General features: G+C 35.0%; 1 protein-coding gene across 14 annotated transcripts in view; it reads right to left on the reverse strand.

The window, feature by feature from the left end:
* The window catches only part of LOC6543875 (collagen alpha-1(XVIII) chain), a 63,626-nt gene continuing 46,970 nt past the window's right edge, over nucleotides 1-16,656 (reverse strand). For 4 of the 14 annotated variants that reach the window (XM_026976521.1, XM_015157935.2, XM_026976518.1 and 1 more), the window contains 12 exons: nucleotides 8,461-8,538; nucleotides 8,109-8,355; nucleotides 7,853-7,930; nucleotides 6,976-7,130; nucleotides 6,777-6,869; nucleotides 4,467-4,589; nucleotides 3,869-3,895; nucleotides 3,262-3,276; nucleotides 2,770-2,900; nucleotides 2,030-2,209; nucleotides 1,727-1,963; nucleotides 1-1,495 (listed from right to left, as the gene is read on the reverse strand). In XM_026976521.1, the coding sequence (XP_026832322.1) occupies nucleotides 1,420-1,495; nucleotides 1,727-1,963; nucleotides 2,030-2,209; nucleotides 2,770-2,900; nucleotides 3,262-3,276; nucleotides 3,869-3,895; nucleotides 4,467-4,589; nucleotides 6,777-6,869; nucleotides 6,976-7,130; nucleotides 7,853-7,930; nucleotides 8,109-8,355; nucleotides 8,461-8,538 (1,440 nt within the window). In that variant the 3' untranslated portion in view covers nucleotides 1-1,419. The remainder of the gene's footprint in view (nucleotides 1,496-1,726; nucleotides 1,964-2,029; nucleotides 2,210-2,769; nucleotides 2,901-3,261; nucleotides 3,277-3,868; nucleotides 3,896-4,466; nucleotides 4,590-6,776; nucleotides 6,870-6,975; nucleotides 7,131-7,852; nucleotides 7,931-8,108; nucleotides 8,356-8,460; nucleotides 8,539-16,656) is intronic. The other 10 variants (XM_015157932.2, XM_026976524.1, XM_026976523.1 and 7 more) reach the window with 5 other exon arrangements.

Here is a 16,656-nt window from a genome sequence, read left to right on the forward strand (position 1 = left end):
GATAGTTTACTTTTTATTGTTTCATATTATTCAATTATATTATGCTATTATGTATCTCTGTTATGCACTCTCTCTGCTCTTTTCATCTCGTCATATTTTAGGCTTAGGACTAGAGGGTTCTGCACTTCAGTTTTGATTTCACTAAATTTATATTACTTTAATCGTACTATATAATGTCACATTGCGAATGACTGCCATTCGCCATTCGCATTTGTGTTCTGCATTTGTGGTTTATTGTTTTAAATTAATACCTTAACTGTCATTACAATTACGTTTAATTACATTACAAATGTTGTAGTTGGAAATGCATTCGTTAAATGCAAAAAGAAATTATTATGTAACTAACTATCGATAACTATAATTAGAATTTAGTTAAGTGTTCGTTATCGAATGACAATAAATTACGAATTTACCATCCACGGATGTGTATGTACTTATGTATGTGTGTTGATTATGCTATAATTTCATTATCGTTACTCAACTGATGCATATAAAAACTGCGATCCGATTGTGGAATTTTCGGTCACGAGGGGAATCGCGAGCTATGCTGTAGAAAAACTCTGGCCTACGATAGGAGTACAGTAGAAATCGGTCGTAAAACATATATCCTATTATAACCTTCAGATATATATACCGTATATAGACTGGGCAGAAAGGGCTGCATGCGATAGTTAAAAACGGTTTCGTATCGTTTTCTTATAATGTACACACATAGAAGTCTTTTGACAAAAATACACATTTATACACGCATATACAGGGTCCTGTGAAGAGTTGCTCGCTTTTCGATTCTCGATTCTCGGGTGCATTGCCATACGATCTAAGTAGGATACTAATTTGGCCAGTATTGCGTAGGCGGAGGCGACTGGGTGTTCCGCTGCTGTTAGTTTTAATTTTATTTTTATTTTTCTGTTGTTTTTCTCTTTCATTGTGGGTGAGCTTATGTAATTACAAAATTAGATATTAGTTCGGTTACGGCTATCGGTAAGTTACAAATTACAGTTTACAAACTACAAATACGTTTCCTGCTTGTACAAAAATTGCTGCTTGCTCGTGACGTGTCCTAAACATAAAGTACAACTCAAATATATATCCACGATATATATATGTATATACTCGTATCTATTTGTGTTTATCATATACGTGTAGCAATATATTAGACATATTACCTACGAGTAGTGTGTATGCGTACGGGTAATATAAGTATGTATTTATATGCAACATCCATCTGCCGTCTGAGTATTTCTCTTTTTGGTTTTTGTTTGGAATTCGCTGATTATATGCATGGCCATGATTCACGTTTACATTCAATGTATGCACGCATGTGTGTGTATGTGTGTGTGTGTGTGCTGTGATTTGTTTTGTTTTATGCATGAGAATGGTTTGGTGTGACGCCGCTCTTCCTCTTGCTTCCGGTTCCGCTTACAGCAGTAAATTTTCTAAATGCGCTGCATACTCATCGGCCGTCTTGAACTCCCTGCTTTCACTTTCTCCGTGACTGTGAAATGAAACAAAATACAGTGAAAAAATGCATTAATAGAAAACGAGGCAAGTGGTAATGGTATTATTTTCATTCATCGACTTGAACATCGTAGTTCACAAAGCCTGTGAATAAATGAAGGGTATTTTCGCGCTGTGCACAAGTGCTTGTGGCCACGCAGGTAATGAGCAAAGTTGGCAAGTAATAAAACGTTAATGCCAAATCAATAGGACACGCGTAAGTACAAACCTGCTGCCGTCGCCGATGTCCCGCTTCTTGCGCTTGCGATCCTGGGAAAGTGCCTCCACGCACAGGATGATCAGCTTGCTGTCGCAGGACTGGCGCTTCTGTTCGAGCAGCTTGTGGCCATCGAGATTGCTGGCGTAGCCGGACTTCAGATGGTCAGCCGAGTGCCAGGCATCGCAGTAGGTGTCCATGGAGCGCTCGCCATTGGGCAGCGAGCCGTGCCAGACCATCTTCATGGGCCTACAAGCGTTAAGGTTAATAATGTGAGTTGATTAGAAATGTTTTTGGAGCAGTGTAGAATCGCACCATGAAGGATCCGTCATCACATTCTTGCCGCTGAAGCTGTAGATCCTCGGCGCCTGCGAGAAGAAGCCACCTTGGCCATTGAAGATGCCCTTCCACGAGTTGAAGAGCACATCGCCACGAGTGTTCACAACGGGCAGATCCCGGTCAGCCAAACGCACAATGGTGTCCAGATTCTGTACCCTGCAGACGAGAGTTAAGCATTCCGTTTATGCACAAGTTATTGCCAGCATACGAGCGGCAATTATACGCGAGCAAACAAACTGCCATCAAAAGATGTCTGAAGGGCAGGTGCTGTGTTCGCTCTAGCTCTTTGTTCGTTTATTTATTTATGCTTTTTTTGCTGCTTTACACACCCCCAAACACCAAAACTCGTAAAACTCCTACTACAAGCCCCGGTTTGCCGGTAGCACTGGGTAAATAAATTGCACGAAATCGCTTTCACAAGCTTTTGTTTTCATACTTTGGGCGCGCGCGTATTTTTGCCGCTTTCGCCTCGCTTCAAATATCAAGATTATGCGGCAACTAATGAGTTCCCAAAGTGTCGGCTCAGTCGGGGAAACGTGGCGTATGAGCAATGCCGAGCATTGAAGCGGCAAATTCCTTGAGCGCTGGATTTGTGAGAAATCTTAATATCCTGCACCAAAGAAACTAAACACGAAAACAGCCCGAACACGAAAATACGCGTGAAAAATCTAAAGATGATAAGACACACTCGCTGCCAAAGACAACCAAGTACTCACCTGGAAGAGAGGAAGGCCTTGAAGGTGCCCAGGAGTCCTGCCCGTCGTCCTTGCCGGTAGCAGGCGAAGTCCGCCCCCCGAATCCCCTGAAAATCACCGGTGGAGGCCTCATTCAATGCGGCCACGCGTAGCTATTTGGGATCCAAGAAAATATGGCACGAAATTAATGCGGAATTTATGTCAAGCATTTTAAGATCTAATTAATACTGAATTTAATAGCCAGAAATTGTTTGTTTAACAAAGGGAGGGCATGTCCAGCCCCGCAGGCACTCTGTATAATAATTGATAGATACGAGTAATGGATAGTAAAATATTTCAAATAATTGTAGGAGCTCTAAGGAAACAAAAACGGAAAATGCCTAAAACCTCCTTCCGGGCAATGAACAAAAAAAAGGAAAAAACAATAATAGCACTCATAAAAATGTTAAATCGTGGGCAGAGGAGCTCAGAGGTTGGATCTAGCTTAATTGCAGAACAGGGAAGAGAACTCACCATTCGCGGATACCACTGGAAATACGATTTTAATTTGTTTATTATTTTGGAATCCATTAAATTTGTTTGAAGACGCAGCCATAAATGGGGGACAAAAATGTTTATAATTTAATATTCTAAATGGAAAATTCCGATCATTCGTACACCGAGACACAAAAAAGGAAGTTCTCAACATTCTTGATTTTGGTTTCGTTGAGAACTAAGCTTCATGGATTACCCAAAAGCAAAGGACAAAATTCAATCAAGAAGCGTCTAGTAAAAAAGCAAATCACATAGAAACACACAAGGAAATGGAATCAAACATACAACTTATTTGTCTAGATAAAAAGTATAGTTTTTTCATTGGCTTAGTGAATATACAAGTATATAAACAATGGATACAGACAAAAGCAGAAAATTAAACTACACCAATTGTTCCATGTATAACAGAACTTTAAATGCAATTTTTGCTAATTAGAAATATTTCCATTGACCAGCAAACCAAATCAAATTATTTATTCAACGAGTGTGTGTGCAAAAATCGTTTGGCTATTTGAAAATATGCCCGTTCGGTTTTTATTATTTTTTAGTCGACACTACGATATGCGAATATTATGGATTTAATTACCGTTTCGTATTCGGGCGCGGTTGTAAACTGCATTTAATGACAATTAATTATAAATAAGTTTAGTAGGTTATATCGATAGCATTTGCTTCAGCTCGTCTCACTGAGTATTCAATGTGAAATTAGGAACAAGTAGTGTATAGTGCATTTGTGGTATATTTTTGTAGCTTTCTTGGATGAAAGTTGAGTTGGCAAATCATTGATAGTAAACTACCCAATACTGTGCAATTTGCTTAAAATTTTCGTAGCTAAACAGCATTATAAAATAACTATCAATACATCGCCAACTCAGTTAGAGTAGAATACGTTTTTGTTAGACACTCTCGGCGGGAAATGACATTTGAATGGGAAAATCAGTGCCGGCGAGCTTCCTGACTTATAAATAATTCACTTTGAGCACATCAAAGTCGAGTACAATTAATGCAGGCAAAGGGAATCGCAACTAGGACTTCTGATTTCCCGTCGAAGAGCTCGAAATTTTTTTTGCCCAGTGTCAATGTCATTATCCCACCGATGGATGTGGATGCGATTCGAGTCGAGTGTGGCAAGCAAGTAGATGTGGCAGCAAGATAATGACAATTTTCCATCATTTTCCACTCACCGTTGGCGTATTGAGCAGGGGTGGTGGACTGTTGAGCAGGTTCTTCGACTGCAGATCGAATCGCATCGAGGGTGCCACCGTTGTGGGCGGAGCGGGCGTGGCAATGGGCACCAAAGTTCCCAGCTGTGGAATGGTTACAAAGGGAGAATTAAATGTGGGAAATCGTAATTAAAAGGCACGGAGACAAACAAGCGTTTGACGAATTTGTAATTAATAAAACAAGAGCTCTGCGCAAATATGCTCATCAGACCCTTTCAAGTAGTTAATATTTCAGCGCTGAAACAGAGGCACAGGCAAACAGCCGGTGTTCGGCTCCCTGCCATTATGCGATGAAATCAGCGTTGTATTGAAACTTTTGCTCAAATATTTGCATTACGTGTTGGGTAAATATATGTAGCAGCTGTCCCCCCACATTCACAGATCCCCAGATCTGTGTCCTTATAGCAGCCAACCCTTCACCCCTTCGCGGGCCCAGTGTATTAGGGTCAAATTTTCGACTGCCATAATGCGCGACGTCGTCTGACAAAAGTTTTAATTACTATTTTGAACTTTAAGTAGTCGACTCGTGTACTGAAATCTAATTAGGCTGGCGCTTCGGCTACCATCTCGCCATCTCGGTATCTCGGCAGACAGCTGTGTACTTGGCCCAGACGAAAGCGAAATGCAAATGGGAGTCCCGACTACACCGGCAAAGATTCAGAATACTTCACGAACTATTATTCCGAAAATAAAACAATTATACCAAGTTAGAAATGCCATCTAATTGTATTCAATGGTAATTCGTTGAGGATCATTTAAAGGAAGTAGAGAGAGTTTACACATTATTAGGAATTGTGTACTAGCCATTTCTAAAAAATGTGCAATCTATCACATTTATGATGATACCCAACCCATATACATTGAGCTGTTAACTATTTATTGCCGTGTAGCCAAATTCCTGGCTTGCTGATATTCCGGCAACAAAGGGTCCTTTGCTCTCACCCGATTTCGCCATATTACTCGGCGCACACTGACAGTTCATGGTCCTGTGTTGGGTTTTTGTTGTCAAAAGTATTTAAATGCTGCCGTCAAAGGCAAGAGATTTCGTTTTCATTCCGGGCTGTCTTATGCACATGCCAGTTGCCAGGACTCGGGATAGTATCCAGAATCCTGGAGCCAAGAGGCACAACCCTGCTGTGCTGACTTTTGTGCCCTGCAACAACGGAAGCGGAAATCGAATCTCGAGCAGTTTTTTTCTTCATTTTTCATTTTTCGATGCTGTTGTGCACCAGCAACAGCTCCCCAATTCGGAGAATTTTGTACACTTTGGCACAATCGAGGCACTAGTTTGCCTTGGCCGTCCCTTCATTTTCCATTTTTTGATGATTTCAATAACGCAACAAGCAGTCCAAATTGTGGCCACTTTAATGTTTAACAAGCTATTGAGAAATCGACCAATTTTGTGTGTAATTTCTGCTGACCCAAGCAAATTGCGAGGGAGAAAGTAAGGTAATAAAAGGCTCCCATAAGGCGCAAAGTTCACTTTGAACGCAGGTCCCAGATTAATTGGCAAGTTTCGACATTTTGGGAGAATTGTCCAGAGGACGACAATAAAAACCTTCGATTTCCGTTTAATATTATTTTTAATCTGCAAAAAGAATTTATGGCCACAAGGAGGCTCCTGCCTTCTACTTATACCCAAGCCATATGAAGCGATGCATGTTTTATGTTCCATCAATAAATGTTTTCAGCCTCTGACGGACCGACTGACTGATTTGGCTGACTCAAATTGCCTGCCACATGCCACATGTCTCAGGATACTCGCACCCCTCTATCCTTGTATCCCTTAACCGGCTCAAGTGAAAAGCCAAGCGCAAGTCAATATAATTGAATAACGCAGATACACATATGTATGTATAGTATCCCCATACACCCACGTTTCGGGTGGCAATCAGTCCGTACGTCTGCAACATTTAATGTGCAAATAAAAAAGGAGTCGATACAAGGGCAATGCCAAACAAACCGTACTTTATGGCAGGCAAGAAAAATAAATAAATAAGTAAGACGAGCTACTGCCAGGCCTGTCTCATCTATTCTCATCTATTGTTGCATGCATTTGAATCTCCTCCTTTGTTTTCCTTCTTTTTTGAAAAGGAGCTTATAGCCATAATGGCACAAGAACCGAGGAAGGGAGCGGGATCCATAAAATAATAACCGCCCGCCGGCGGGCTCAGCGGCTGTCATATTTGGCATTTTAAAAGTCCCTATGTTTGCTTAGGAGCCAGAAATCGAATCGCAACCCAAAACCAAAAGGATTCGGCCCAAACTCACCGCAATATACTGCCATCCCTTGTTCACGCGAACCAGCAGCGCCTCCTCCTCGGTGATGTAGGCCAATGTGCCCGGCGGATTTAGGGCCGATTTCTGCGGAATACACATGTGTACACACACACAGATATATATATATATATATATGATAGGGTTTTTAAAAATACATGGCAGTGGCCAAATTTAACCAATCGACACCCACTTTTGTCATTTCATCGATGTTCTGGAAGGTGACTGCGCCAGGCACAATCTTCATGTTCATGTTGGATGAGGATGCCGAAAAGTATGGTTCCTCGCCATCGACGATCCCCTGGGCCTCCTCATGCTTGTGGGAATGTCCTGGCTGGCGTGGTGGCTCTAAAAATACATAGTTCACGCATTATGACACCTAAATTGATATACTGCTTCTACTTATTTTGAATTTAATAAGTGCTAAATCACCAAACTGTTAACATACTTATTTCCAACTTCTATTTGTTTTTAGGAGTTATCTTTGCACGCAAATTCACAAATTGTATGCCTCTACAATACTTGCTATTTGAATAAATAAATCAATATTCGTGCACTCGATAATGTAGTTATAATGAAAAAGCCTTGTTTAATAACAATGAAAATCTATATCCTGTTGCTCTACATGTGTGCCTGAAATTCAATATGAATAAAATTGTGCTTAAATATTACAACTGCACATTCACCCAATTTCGATTTTGACTTCTGGCCAAAATATTACTGGTAACTAAAATATGTAATATCTGTGTGGGTAGCCATGAGTCGTTGGTTTTTCCATTTTTGGCGTAGGAGGAAAAGTCATGACGATGTGAAAACTCGCGCATAAAGAAAATGTTTACACGTTGTACTCTATCAATGGCAAATGAGTTAATGATGATGTGCATATATGAGCAACTCACCAACCATTAATGGAGCTAGCTCATGTAAATGGAGTTAGGAAAGGTAGATTAGGAACTGAACATAATAAGCTGAATCAAAAGGTAAGTCATGCAACATTCAGAAGGACTAGAACTACTCTAATGTGGTGAATGGAGTTTCGATTGTAGATTGTAGTTAGTTAGTTCGATTACCGGCTGTGCCATCGGGCCGATCGCGAAGATCTTGCAGTTCTCGCAGTGCTTTGAGTTCGTCCAAGGATGAGCGCGCTCCTTGAAGACGAGGACGATGCATATGACATGGATTGATAGTGGTTGGATAAGTTAGGTTTTTGGCTCTTGGGCAAGACTTATGCTAACTATGTACAGATACTGACCACTAGCTAACTAAGCTCACAAGTGACATATATACAATTGATGTTAGTAGCATCGTTTTCATAGCCTATCTCACCTGGTCGTCCGTAGTAGGATGCATCGCCGAAGAAGGAGCTTCGCGAATCCATTCCCGGCTCTCCTTTGGGGCCAGAAATGGAAAGTCCCGGCAGGCCTGGTGGTCCCGGAGGTCCTGGAGGTCCTGGCATTGGGATGTACTGCACACCGCCGCTGTCGCCATCGCCTCCACCAGTGGAGGGTAATCCTGGAGGTCCTGGCAAGCCATCGCGTCCATCCTGACCTCGGTCGCCCTTATCACCCTTGATCTGCAAGTGAGTTACAGGGGGTGAGTATATGGAGGACTCCTGGTGATCCATCACCATTCTGTTGCCCCACGGGGCGTATACTTGGCATCGACTTTTGGCACTTACCCCTTCGCGACCGCCGGAATCGCCCTTTGGTCCTTTGGGACCCATTTCACCCTTTGGTCCTGTCATGCCGGGACGGCCCTGTAAATCAATTAAATTGTGGGTCATCAAAAGCATTCAAATTTAAAAATTAATTTTTTTTAAATTTTTTTGTAATTTTTTTGTTGTCATGTTGTAAAAATTAAAAAATGAAGAAATGTCGTAAGGCTGAAGTTCTAAACTCCATAACTCAACTTATCTTAATCTGATTTCGAAGTGGCATACCTCAAAATGTTTATGGCGCAATTCCCTAAAAATCTGCATTCAAATTTAGAAAAAAATTTTTTTTTCATGTTTTTGTAATTTTTCTGATGTATGGTTGTAGAAATTCACAAAAATTAAAAATCTGACCCAAATCTGAAGTTCTAAACGCCATAACTCCACTTGTCTTAATCAGATTTTGAAGTGGCATACCTCTAAATGTTTCTGGCGCGATTCTCTAAAAATCTGCATTCAAATTTAAAAATTTATTTTTTTTTAATTTTTTTGTCATTTTTCTGATGTATGATGTTGTAGAAATCAAAGAAATTAAAAAATGACCCAAATCTGAAGTTCTAAACGCCATAACTCCACTTGTCTTAATGAGATTTTGAAGTGGCATACCTCTAAATGTTTCTGGCGCGATTCTCTAAAAATCTGCATTCAAATTTAAAAATTTATTTTTTTTTAATTTTTTTGTCATTTTTCTGATGTATGATGTTGTAGAAATCAAAGAAATTAAAAAATGACCCAAATCTGAAGTTCTAAACGCCATAACTCCACTTGTCTTAATGAGATTTTGAAGTGGCATACCTCTAAATGTTTCTGGCGCGATTCTCTAAAAATCTGCATTCAAATTTAAAAATTTATTTTTTTTTAATTTTTTTGTCATTTTTCTGATGTATGATGTTGTAGAAATCAAAGAAATTAAAAAATGACCCAAATCTGAAGTTCTAAACGCCATAACTCCACTTGTCTTAATGAGATTTTGAAGTGGCATACCTCTAAATGTTTCTGGCGCGATTCTCTAAAAATCTGCATTCAAATTTAAAAATTTATTTTTTTTTAATTTTTTTGTCATTTTTCTGATGTATGATGTTGTAGAAATCAAAGAAATTAAAAAATGACCCAAATCTGAAGTTCTAAACGCCATAACTCCACTTGTCTTAATGAGATTTTGAAGTGGCATACCTCTAAATGTTTCTGGCGCGATTCTCTAAAAATCTGCATTCAAATTTAAAAATTTATTTTTTTTTAATTTTTTTGTAATTTTTCTGATGTATGATGTTGTAGAAATCAAAGAAATTAAAAAATGACCCAAATCTGAAGTTCTAAACGCCATAACTCCACTTGTCTTAATGAGATTTTGAAGTGGCATACCTCTAAATGTTTCTGGCGCGATTCTCTAAAAATCTGCATTCAAATTTAAAAATTTATTTTTTTTTAATTTTTTTGTCATTTTTCTGATGTATGATGTTGTAGAAATCAAAGAAATTAAAAAATGACCCAAATCTGAAGTTCTAAACGCCATAACTCCACTTGTCTTAATGAGATTTTGAAGTGGCATACCTCTAAATGTTTCTGGCGCGATTCTCTAAAAATCTGCATTCAAATTTAAAAATTTATTTTTTTTTAATTTTTTTGTCATTTTTCTGATGTATGATGTTGTAGAAATCAAAGAAATTAAAAAATGACCCAAATCTGAAGTTCTAAACGCCTTAACTCCACTTGTCTTAATGAGATTTTGAAGTGGCATACCTCTAAATGTTTCTGGCGCGATTCTCTAAAAATCTGCATTCAAATTTAAAAATTTATTTTTTTTTAATTTTTTTGTCATTTTTCTGATGTATGATGTTGTAGAAATCAAAGAAATTAAAAAATGACCCAAATCTGAAGTTCTAAACGCCATAACTCCACTTGTCTTAATCTGATTTCGAAGTGGCATACCTCAAAATGTTTATGGCGCAATTCCCTAAAAATCTGCATTCAAATTTAGAAAAAAATTTTTTTTTCATGTTTTTGTAATTTTTCTGATGTATGGTTGTAGAAATTCACAAAAATTAAAAATCTGACCCAAATCTGAAGTTCTAAACGCCATAACTCCACTTGTCTTAATCAGATTTTGAAGTGGCATACCTCTAAATGTTTCTGGCGCGATTCTCTAAAAATCTGCATTCAAATTTAAAAATTTATTTTTTTTTAATTTTTTTGTCATTTTTCTGATGTATGATGTTGTAGAAATCAAAGAAATTAAAAAATGACCCAAATCTGAAGTTCTAAACGCCATAACTCCACTTGTCTTAATGAGATTTTGAAGTGGCATACCTCTAAATGTTTCTGGCGCGATTCTCTAAAAATCTGCATTCAAATTTAAAAATTTATTTTTTTTTAATTTTTTTGTCATTTTTCTGATGTATGATGTTGTAGAAATCAAAGAAATTAAAAAATGACCCAAATCTGAAGTTCTAAACGCCATAACTCCACTTGTCTTAATGAGATTTTGAAGTGGCATACCTCTAAATGTTTCTGGCGCGATTCTCTAAAAATCTGCATTCAAATTTAAAAATTTATTTTTTTTTAATTTTTTTGTCATTTTTCTGATGTATGATGTTGTAGAAATCAAAGAAATTAAAAAATGACCCAAATCTGAAGTTCTAAACGCCATAACTCCACTTGTCTTAATGAGATTTTGAAGTGGCATACCTCTAAATGTTTCTGGCGCGATTCTCTAAAAATCTGCATTCAAATTTAAAAATTTATTTTTTTTTAATTTTTTTGTCATTTTTCTGATGTATGATGTTGTAGAAATCAAAGAAATTAAAAAATGACCCAAATCTGAAGTTCTAAACGCCATAACTCCACTTGTCTTAATGAGATTTTGAAGTGGCATACCTCTAAATGTTTCTGGCGCGATTCTCTAAAAATCTGCATTCAAATTTAAAAATTTATTTTTTTTTAATTTTTTTGTAATTTTTCTGATGTATGATGTTGTAGAAATCAAAGAAATTAAAAAATGACCCAAATCTGAAGTTCTAAACGCCATAACTCCACTTGTCTTAATGAGATTTTGAAGTGGCATACCTCTAAATGTTTCTGGCGCGATTCTCTAAAAATCTGCATTCAAATTTAAAAATTTATTTTTTTTTAATTTTTTTGTCATTTTTCTGATGTATGATGTTGTAGAAATCAAAGAAATTAAAAAATGACCCAAATCTGAAGTTCTAAACGCCTTAACTCCACTTGTCTTAATGAGATTTTGAAGTGGCATACCTCTAAATGTTTCTGGCGCGATTCTCTAAAAATCTGCATTCAAATTTAAAAATTTATTTTTTTTTAATTTTTTTGTCATTTTTCTGATGTATGATGTTGTAGAAATCAAAGAAATTAAAAAATGACCCAAATCTGAAGTTCTAAACGCCATAACTCCACTTGTCTTAATCTGATTTCGAAGTGGCATACCTCAAAATGTTTATGGCGCAATTCCCTAAAAATCTGCATTCAAATTTAGAAAAAAATTTTTTTTTCATGTTTTTGTAATTTTTCTGATGTATGGTTGTAGAAATTCACAAAAATTAAAAATCTGACCCAAATCTGAAGTTCTAAACGCCATAACTCCACTTGTCTTAATCAGATTTTGAAGTGGCATACCTCTAAATGTTTCTGGCGCGATTCTCTAAAAATCTGCATTCAAATTTAAAAATTTATTTTTTTTTAATTTTTTTGTCATTTTTCTGATGTATGATGTTGTAGAAATCAAAGAAATTAAAAAATGACCCAAATCTGAAGTTCTAAACGCCATAACTCCACTTGTCTTAATGAGATTTTGAAGTGGCATACCTCTAAATGTTTCTGGCGCGATTCTCTAAAAATCTGCATTCAAATTTAAAAATTTATTTTTTTTTAATTTTTTTGTCATTTTTCTGATGTATGATGTTGTAGAAATCAAAGAAATTAAAAAATGACCCAAATCTGAAGTTCTAAACGCCATAACTCCACTTGTCTTAATGAGATTTTGAAGTGGCATACCTCTAAATGTTTCTGGCGCGATTCTCTAAAAATCTGCATTCAAATTTAAAAATTTATTTTTTTTTAATTTTTTTGTCATTTTTCTGATGTATGATGTTGTAGAAATCAAAGAAATTAAAAAATGACCCAAATCTGAAGTTCTAAACGCCATAACTCCACTTGTCTTAATGAGATTTTGAAGTGGCATACCTCTAAATGTTTCTGGCGCGATTCTCTAAAAATCTGCATTCAAATTTAAAAATTTATTTTTTTTTAATTTTTTTGTCATTTTTCTGATGTATGATGTTGTAGAAATCAAAGAAATTAAAAAATGACCCAAATCTGAAGTTCTAAACGCCTTAACTCCACTTGTCTTAATGAGATTTTGAAGTGGCATACCTCTAAATGTTTCTGGCGCGATTCTCTAAAAATCTGCATTCAAATTTAAAAATGTATTTTTTTTTAATTTTTTTGTCATTTTTCTGATGTAATATGTTGTAGAAATCAAAGAAATTAAAATATGACCCAAATCTGAAGTTCTAAACGCCATAACTCCACTTGTCTTAATCAGATTTTGAAGTGGCATACCTCTAAATGTTTCTGGCGCGATTCTCTAAAAATCTGCATTCAAATTTAGAAAAAAAATTTTTTTTCATGTTTTTGTCATTTTTCTGATGTAATATGTTGTAGAAATCAAAGAAATTAAAATATGACCCAAATCTGAAGTTCTAAACGCCATAACTCCACTTGTCTTAATCAGATTTTGAAGTGGCATACCTCTAAATGTTTCTGGCGCGATTCTCTAAAAATCTGCATTCAAATTTAAAAATTTATTTTTTTTAATTTTTTTGTCATTTTTCTGATGTATGATGTTGTAGAAATCAAAGAAATTAAAAAATTACCCAAATCTGAAGTTCTAAACGCCATAACTCCACTTGTCTTAATCAGATTTTGAAGTGGCATACCTCTAAATGTTTCTGGTGCGATTCTCTAAAAATCTGCATTCAAATTAAAAAATTTATTTTTTTTTAATTTTTTTGTCATTTTTCTGATGTATGATGTAGTAGAAATCAAAGAAATTAAAAAATGACCCAAATCTGAAGTTCTAAACGCCATAACTCCACTTGTCTTAATCAGATTTTGAAGTGGCATACCTCTAAATGTTTCTGGCGCGATTCTCTAAAAAACTGTATTCAAATTTAGAAATTTATTTTTTTTTCATGTTTTTGTAATTTTTCTGATGTATGATGTTGTATAAATTAAAGAAATTCAAAAATGACCAAAATCTGAAGTTCTAAACTCCATAACTCCACTTGTCTTAATCAGATTTTGAAGTGGCATACCTCTAAATGTTTCTGGCGCGATTCTCTAAAAATCTGCATTCAAATTTAAAAATTTATTTTTTTTTTAATTTTTTTGTCATTTTTCTGATGTATGATGTTGTAGAAATCAAAGAAATTAAAAAATGACCCAAATCTGAAGTTCTAAACGCCATAACTCCACTTGTCTTAATCAGATTTTGAAGTGGCATACCTCTAAATGTTTCTGGTGCGATTCTCTAAAAATCTGCATTCAAATTTATAAAATTATTTTTTTTTCATTTTTTTGTCATTTTTCTGATGTATGATGTTGTAGAAATCAAAGAAATTAAAAAATGACCCAAATCTGAAGTTCTAAACGCCATAACTCCACTTGTCTTAATCAGATTTTGAAGTGGCATACCTCTAAATGTTTCTGGCGCGATTCTCTAAAAAACTGTATTCAAATTTAGAAATTTATTTTTTTTTCATGTTTTTGTAATTTTTCTGATGTATGATGTTGTATAAATTAAAGAAATTCAAAAATGACCAAAATCTGAAGTTCTAAACTCCATAACTCCACTTGTCTTAATCAGATTTTGAAGTGGCATACCTCTAAATGTTTCTGCCGCGATTCTCTAAAAAACTGTATTCAAATTTAGAAAAAAATTTTTTTTTCATGTTTTTGTCATTTTTCTGATGTAATATGTTGTAGAAATCAAAGAAATTAAAAAATGACCCAAATCTGAAGTTCTAAACGCCATAACTCCACTTGTCTTAATCAGATTTTGAAGTGGCATACCTCTAAATGTTTCTGGCGCGATTCTCTAAAAATCTGCATTCAAATTTAAAAATTTATTTTTTTTTAATTTTTTTGTCATTTTTCTGATGTATGATGTTGTAGAAATCAAAGAAATTATAAAATGACCCAAATCTGAAGTTCTAAACGCCATAACTCCACTTCTCTTAATCAAATTTTGAAGTGGCATACCTCTAAATGTTTCTGGCACGATTCTCTAAAAATCTGCATTCAAATTTAAAAATTTATTTTGTTTTAATTTTTTTGTCATTTTTCTGATGTAATATGTTGTAGAAATCAAAGAAATTAAAAAATGACCCAAATCTGAAGTTCTAAACTCCATAACTCCACTTGTCTTAATGAGATTTTGAAGTGGCATACCTCGAAATGTTTCTGGCGCGATTCTCTAAAAATCTGCATTCAAATTTAGAAATGTATTTTTTTTTAATTTTTTTGTCATTTTTCTGATGTATGATGTTGTAAAAATCAAAGAAATTAAAAAAAGACCCAAATCTGAAGTTCTAAACGCCATAACTCCACTTCTCTTAATCAGATTTTGAAGTGGCACACCTCTAAATGTTTCTGGCGCGATTCTCTAAAAATCTGCATTCAAATTTAAAAATTTATTTTTTTTTAATTTTTTTGCAATTTTTCTGATGTATGATGTTGTAAAAATCAAAGAAATTAAAAAATGACCCAAATCTGAAGTTCTAAACGCCATAACTCCACTTGTCTTAATCAGATTTTGAAGTGGCATACCTCTAAATGTTTCTGGCGCGATTCTCTAAAATCTGCATTCAAATTTAAAAATTTATTTTGTTTTAATTTTTTTGTCATTTTTCTGATGTAATATGTTGTAGAAATCAAAGAAATTAAAAAATGACCCAAATCTGAAGTTCTAAACTCCATAACTCCACATGTCTTAATGAGATTTTGAAGTGGCATACCTCGAAATGTTTCTGGCGCGATTCTCTAAAAATCTGCATTCAAATTTAGAAATGTATTTTTTTTTAATTTTTTTGTCATTTTTCTGATGTATGATGTTGTAAAAATCAAAGAAATTAAAAAATGACCCAAATCTGAAGTTCTAAACGCCATAACTCCACTTCTCTTAATCAGATTTTGAAGTGGCATACCTCTAAATGTTTCTGGCGCGATTCTCTAAAAATCTGCATTCAAATTTAAAAATTTATTTTTTTTTAATTTTTTTGTCATTTTTCTGATGTATGATGTTGTAAAAATCAAAGAAATTAAAAAATGACCCAAATCTGAAGTTCTAAACGCCATAACTCCACTTGTCTGAATCAGATTTTGAAGTGGCATACCTCTAAATGTTTCTGGCGCGATTCTCTAAAAATCTGCATTCAAATTTAAAAATGTATTTTTTTTAAATTTTTTTGTCATTTTTCTGATGTAATATGTTGTAGAAATCAAAGAAATTAAAATATGACCCAAATCTGAAGTTCTAAACGCCATAACTCCACTTGTCTTAATCAGATTTTGAAGTGGCATACCTCTAAATGTTTCTGGCACGATTCTCTAAAAATCTGCATTCAAATTTAGAAAAAAATTTTTTTTCATGTTTTTGTCATTTTTCTGATGTAATATGTAGAAATCAAAGAAATTAAAATATGACCCAAATCTGAAGTTCTAAACTCCATAACTCCACTTGTCTTAATCAGATTTTGAAGTGGCATACCTCTAAATGTTTCTGGCGCGATTCTCTAAAAATCTGTATTCAAATTTAAAAATTTATTTTTTTTTAATTTTTTTGTCATTTTTCTGATGTATGATGTTGTAGAAATCAAAGAAATTAAAAAATGACCCAAATCTGAAGTTCTAAACTCCATAACTCCACTTGTCCTAATCAGATTTTGAAGTGGCATACCTCTAAATGTTTCTGCCGCGATTCTCTAAAAATCTGCATTCAAATTTAAAAATTTATTTTTTTTTAATTTTTTTGTCATTTTTCTGATGTATGATGTTGTAGAAATCAAAGAAATTAAAAAATGACCCAAATCTGAAGTTCTAAACTCCATAACTCCACTTGTCCTAAACAGATTTTGAAGTGGCATACCT

Source organism: Drosophila erecta, unplaced genomic scaffold, assembly GCF_003286155.1.
Source record: "Drosophila erecta strain 14021-0224.00,06,07 unplaced genomic scaffold, DereRS2 tig00000021-arrow-pilon, whole genome shotgun sequence".
In the NCBI taxonomy this organism is placed as follows: Eukaryota; Metazoa; Arthropoda; class Insecta; order Diptera; family Drosophilidae; genus Drosophila; species Drosophila erecta.